Source organism: Pelmatolapia mariae, linkage group LG22, assembly GCF_036321145.2.
Source record: "Pelmatolapia mariae isolate MD_Pm_ZW linkage group LG22, Pm_UMD_F_2, whole genome shotgun sequence".
In the NCBI taxonomy this organism is placed as follows: Eukaryota; Metazoa; Chordata; class Actinopteri; order Cichliformes; family Cichlidae; genus Pelmatolapia; species Pelmatolapia mariae.
The window spans coordinates 22,102,778-22,108,411 of record NC_086245.2 but is presented as its reverse complement, the minus strand read 5'-3'; the positions used below and the strand labels follow the sequence as shown (position 1 = coordinate 22,108,411).

The 5,634-nt window shown below is 44.6% G+C and overlaps 1 protein-coding gene across 1 annotated transcript; it reads left to right on the top strand.

Annotated features, from left to right (window-relative positions):
• The first annotated feature begins 3,914 nt into the window (after window positions 1-3,914).
• hoxa1a (homeobox A1a) lies at window positions 3,915-5,277 on the top strand. The gene is made up of 2 exons (XM_065469705.1): window positions 3,915-4,524; window positions 4,907-5,277. Exons 1-2 carry the CDS (start codon window positions 3,918-3,920, stop codon window positions 5,275-5,277), a joined length of 978 nt encoding a protein of 325 aa, XP_065325777.1. The 5' UTR covers window positions 3,915-3,917.
• The last annotated feature ends 357 nt before the right edge of the window (window positions 5,278-5,634 follow it).

Sequence of the window (5,634 nt, the reverse complement as noted above, 5' to 3'; positions counted from 1 at the left end):
CTAGAATCAATCAAATAACCTTTTTCCCTTCTTTCTTTCGGGACAATAAATATCAGGCTACAACAACATTAACCCCGATGTTATTTGTATATTCGGCACATTTATTCTGTTGATATTTGACTTGACGATTAATACAAGGTAAGGATGAGATTAAATCACTGAAGCAGCTTAAACGTGGCTTGTAATTACCATAACAACTTGTTCTCTTGGAATGGAAATTATGAGTGTTTGTGAATAATTATACAATATTAGGCCTATGGAACCTGGTCATTTTTATTTTTGTATAGCTTCCAATGTCTTGGATATTTTTGTTAGAATACAATTAACTTGCTACAATCTTCTTTTTTCTGGTGTTTGAGTGATTTATTATCCATTTTCCAGACTTTTCTTTTCTTTTTTTGCTTGAATTATTCATGTAGAGAAATATACTAAATAAAAATAATTTTTAAGAAGTAGGACATGGAGAGATAGAGACGTTATGCAAATTTAACAACAGGTTGGCAATGAATATAAATAGGCTAGACTTCGACGTGTCGTTGAAGGCACACACGGTGTAATTTTTTTTTCCTAGGACTAAAATTTCTTTGAAAAGTTTGCCGAACCATAAAAAAATTAAATCAGTTTCCTGAAATCTTAAAACTTTGGAGGTTACAATTTTTTTAAGTCAAATGACGTATAACTGTACACAAACTGAAAAACAAAACACTCGGACAAAATTGCAGCATTTCTTTAAATCTTTTGGATAATTCGCATTTACACTTAAACATAAAAAGATGGTTTTACAGTGTTTGATTAAGCACCAACACAGATTATTTCTATTTTCTCCTTCAAACTATTTTGTAGAGAGAGAGAAAGTGGGAGAGGAAAAAAAAATGCAGCATATATGGCAACACGAATCTAGGCATGACAGAGCTCTTAACATTGTATGCATGTTGCAGGCAAATACGCGAGCCATGTTTGCCTTCAGGAGCTCATAAATCACTCCGTGGCATGAATGAGACGGACATTAAGGAGACCAATTGTGGCGTAATGTGCACAAATAAAACCCCACTTACATTTTCATATGGGACTCCCCAATTCCTGGGCTAAAAGGGGCTGATTCTCTGCATGCGTTTGGTAATAATTCATTTTTATAGCTTGTTTAAACACGGCTCTGGCTCGGCGACAGCAGCAGCGGTAGCAGCCTGCTCAGGTTATGAGTTGCACACTTTCCCTCGTGTGTTAAAAGTAGACTAAACTCAAAACAGACTACTCGTGGACTAAATGCGATTCATCAGATAAATAATTACCAATAAGAGCCTGCTTGCTGCATTGAACAGGGTCGGCCATCACGGCGTACTTTATTAAGAAAGTATCTGTACTTTGGGGGGATTTTACAATCACTATTGCACTTGTTTTAAAGGGCTTATAAAGTGTCTTGTTGTGCTGTATTGCACCTGATTTCACTTTGGGAAACAGTTATGAGCTCAGCTAAAAAAAAGTTATAGTCCACTTAAACAGGTTTATCTGCAACATGCTTAAAAAGAAAGAAGGAAAGAAGGGAAAAGCCGCATAGGCCAGCCTGCCTGCACGGATCGATCCAGAAACTCATCTACACGCGCGACATTCAGAGGCTCCAACGTTTATCGAATAATCTGGAAGCCATAAGCAGCTCATTGACTGGCTGGACATTAGTCTTACTGAGCAAGTGGTCTGTGTTTGAGTTTAAGGAGGAGGAGAGGAGGGGATGTATGGGTAAAAGCGGGGGCAGATCTTGCACTCCTGCACTCTGACTAACCACAGGGCCAGTTTAACCAAATCATTCCAAGACAGCGCGCCTTTTCTGCGCACATGCGTTCACACACAAAGAGCCAAGAAAGCTCCGAGGCCTGGCGAAGTTTCCATAATCAGGCAAGGCAAGATCCACTGCGCCCACTCACTACTTTTTCACAGGCAGCTGGGAAGACAGAGGAAAGGGAGGGGGGTGATGGGTGGAGGGTATTGACCCTACTTCCCCCTCCCTCCAACTGGTGGGAAGTTTGCACCTCTTATCTTTTAAACACTTTGAAGTATCATCGTTATTGCGATTATCGGTATGCATTTCTATTTCATTTGCCATACTAGTGGTAGAAGCATCCACATCATTTACTTGTGTTAAAATTTACAAAATCAGACTACATTCAAATTCTTAATTAGAACAACTTCAGTGAATGAACACCTCCAAAAAAGTAACTGTGTGGTATTGCTGCATAACATCTCACATTATTGCACGATCCTTATTATTAACGAGTAAGCATCATCTGAATGATGTGCTTGTCCACGTGGGGCGCCTTTACACACTGTTGTATTATTTAATTAAAAGTGAGGCGTAAACAGTGGGCTCCAGTAGTCCCCTCTGACATGTAGTGGAGTCAAAGCAGCGCAAAGAATTGTAAATAATTGATACAGTGACAAAAACACCAGCTGTGTTTGATCCATAACCACCGCTGCGTAAAGTGTTCCCTGGAATGTATAGCGATAAAATATCTCCAAGAATACGATCATATATTTTCTCTAGAGGTTAAAAACATTTCGAGATTTCGAGTGCATGACCACATGCGACCTTTGGGGGCGCTCATCCCTCCGTGTGAGCCTCTCTCACTCACTCCCTCCCTCCGTCCCTCCCTTCTTCCCGCTTCATTCCTTTTGCTTCCTCAGTGAGAGGTTGGGCATCTGCTGCCGCTGCCGCCAGTCTCCCACGCACAAGCTCTACCCCTTCTCAACGCCGCTTGTCGTGGGCATTAATTTCGCCAACAGCTTTATTTGATGAACTTAACAGGATAATCAGCCCACACTTGCACCTCGGGCTATGTGGATGCATTAGCTCCACGACTGGCCTGGCGTTATGAGATCATTTGATCACTATACATGCATAATGAATACATGTGGGAGTGAAATCAGGGTGGATAGCAGACCCTATGACCGGAGCAGAGGGGGGAAAGAAATTAATACCACATCATCTTAATGTTCTATGTGTTGTCTTGTCGCTTCATCACCTGTGACCTCCCGGCAAAGCGAGCAGTCATATACGTCTAATGCGACCTTGATGGGGAAACAAAGTTGTGCAAAATAAAAAGGCGGTCTGTGACGGGAGATACGTTTTCTGTCTTTTGCTTCCCTTCACCATCACTCTGTGACAATATTTCTCTCAATGTTCACGCGTGAAGTGAAACATTTGGCAAGGGAATGTGACATTAATAGCCCACAGATAGCCCGTGGCAGTGACACGCACCCATCCATCCACCCATCCATCCAACTAGAAGATAATGACACCGTTATACACATGAAATCGCAACTGTTATGCGCACGTGTCACCACACACACACACACACACACACACACACACACACACACACACACACACACACACACACACACACCTATTCTCGTCTCTGTTCCAAAAATACCTACCTTAGGTCAGAGTGCTAGGTCGTCCTCATGGCGAGGGTGCAGAGGGACAAACGTTAATCTCTCTCTGTGGTCGTGGAAGAGCGCACAGTGGAGCTTAGAAGAAACAGTTTTAACAGTGGCCCCGCTCTTCATGCGACCCCGAAGCTGTCCACCGCTGTCTGCCTCGCAGCTCATTGTTTGCTCGGCCAATACATTAGTGGCGACGCGCGTCACCTTGATCGACGAGTGCTTGGAATTTAAATAGCCCCTCAAACACCAATCTGTCACCGGCTAAAGGGATAAGGACAAGTACCTCACTGGCTGACCCGGGCCCACGTGACAGAACCCGTTCATTGATATCGGCCCGTGCGACCCCCTCCCTTCTCTGATAAGACCTAGTATAGGTAAAGATTGGCACGGTCACTCGGGGTAAGAGGGGAGAAAGGAAGACATCAGGGGGTTGTCTGTGCAGAGGACGGTCCCTCGTTCCGGTTAGAAAAAATGCTACAATGAGCAGTTTCTTAGACTACACGGTGATGAGCGGGGAAGGTGGCTCATGCACTGTTAGGGCTTTTCACTCGGACCACGGGATTACAACTTTCCAGTCGTGCGGGGCCACTGTTAACAACTGCGGGGTGGATGACCATTTTATGGTGAGCAGAGCTTCTCCTGACTGCGTCTCTCACCAGCCGGGGTCGTACCAGTCTAATGCCAGCTCTCTAAGTCTCCCCTATGGGGCCCACGCGGCCTGCAGCTCTAACTATGGACCCCAAAGTTTCTGCGCTACATATAACCACCATGCCCTCGCCCAGGAAGTAGACACCTCAGCTGCGTTCCCTCAGTGCGGCCCACTGATGTACTCTGGTAACATTTCCTCCTCCATGGTTTCTCAGCATCGCCATGGTTACAGTGCCGCCCCCCTGGGTCAACTGCAGTATAGCCACACTGCCTACAGCGGCGGGCACGAGCAAGCGCCCCCTTATCCAGGGTGTTCAAACCCGCTGTCACCTCTGCATGCTGCTCATCTGGAGGCTTGCTGTTCACCTCTGTCTGAGGGCGCATCGTCTGCACAGACTTTTGACTGGATGAAAGTTAAGAGGAATCCACCAAAAACAGGTTGGTGCCAAGTATAGTGGGTGAAAGTGCGGGTGCACAAAAATGCTGTCTTATCCAGATCCAAAATCTGGGAAGTTTTTCAAGAAATAAAATAAGCACACGAAACACCAATATATGAACTTAACTTTTAATGTAGTACTTTAGATCCTTTCATTTTAACGTAATCCACCTGTGTGATAACACATGTGTTGTATAATATTTGAATCTCTTCTAAGGCCCTTGTTGGATGTTTTTTCGAGTAGCTAATGCTATTTGGCTCGTACCTAAAAGTTGAGCCTTGTTGCACAGACACAGTACAGTCTCAAGGCATATGTGTACTCTGATCAGAGAAGAAAAAAAACCCTCTTTTCAGAGTTACAGTGATTTGTTTTCCTCTTTGCAGGGAGGTCTGGTGAGTATGGTTATGCTGGTCAGCCGAACACGGTCCGGACCAACTTCACAACCAAACAGCTGACGGAACTAGAGAAGGAATTCCACTTCAACAAGTACCTGACCCGGGCGCGCCGTGTAGAAATTGCAGCCGCGCTGCAACTGAATGAGACTCAGGTGAAAATTTGGTTCCAGAACCGGAGGATGAAGCAGAAAAAGCGAGAGAAAGAAGGGCTGCTGCCAGCCAAACTTACATCCTCGGACAGCAGTCAGGAGAAAATGGACGATGCAGCATCCGAGAAATCTATCTCAGCCCCATCTACTCCTTCTCCCACATCCTCCACTGTGTCTTCCACGGGGGCTGATCCTTTCGCCTCCAACTGAGGGTCAGGTGACCCCTTTACTTCTATGGGTCAAGGCGGCCTGCGTATACCAAATTCCATACAAGTGTATCAAAGGCAAAAATTTGTTAATGGATGACAGTTGTGCCCATACATGATGTGAACAATGCACTATTGGGGAACTCACGGACCACTTCTGGACCATATTCGTTTTATATTGTGTGTTGTGTTTGCAAGATCTATAACCTTGCCGCCCTAAAAAACAAAGTGCATTGGTTAAAATCTGTCTATTCGCTTTTGAAATTGCAATTCGCCACAATTATGCTGTGCAAGGGACACTCAGCGCCATCTTTAAGTCTGCCTCTGAAGAGGCAAGTGTCACAAATCTGCACTCACAAAT

Bases quoted from the DNA above. Each gene is read 5' to 3' on its own strand.
- hoxa1a (XM_065469705.1), top strand. From the start codon at position 3,918: ATGAGCAGTTTCTTAGACTACACGGTGATGAGCGGGGAAGGTGGCTCA. The intron at 4,525-4,906 runs GTTGGTGCCAAG...TCCTCTTTGCAG, and splicing joins GAGGAATCCACCAAAAACAG to GGAGGTCTGGTGAGTATGGT.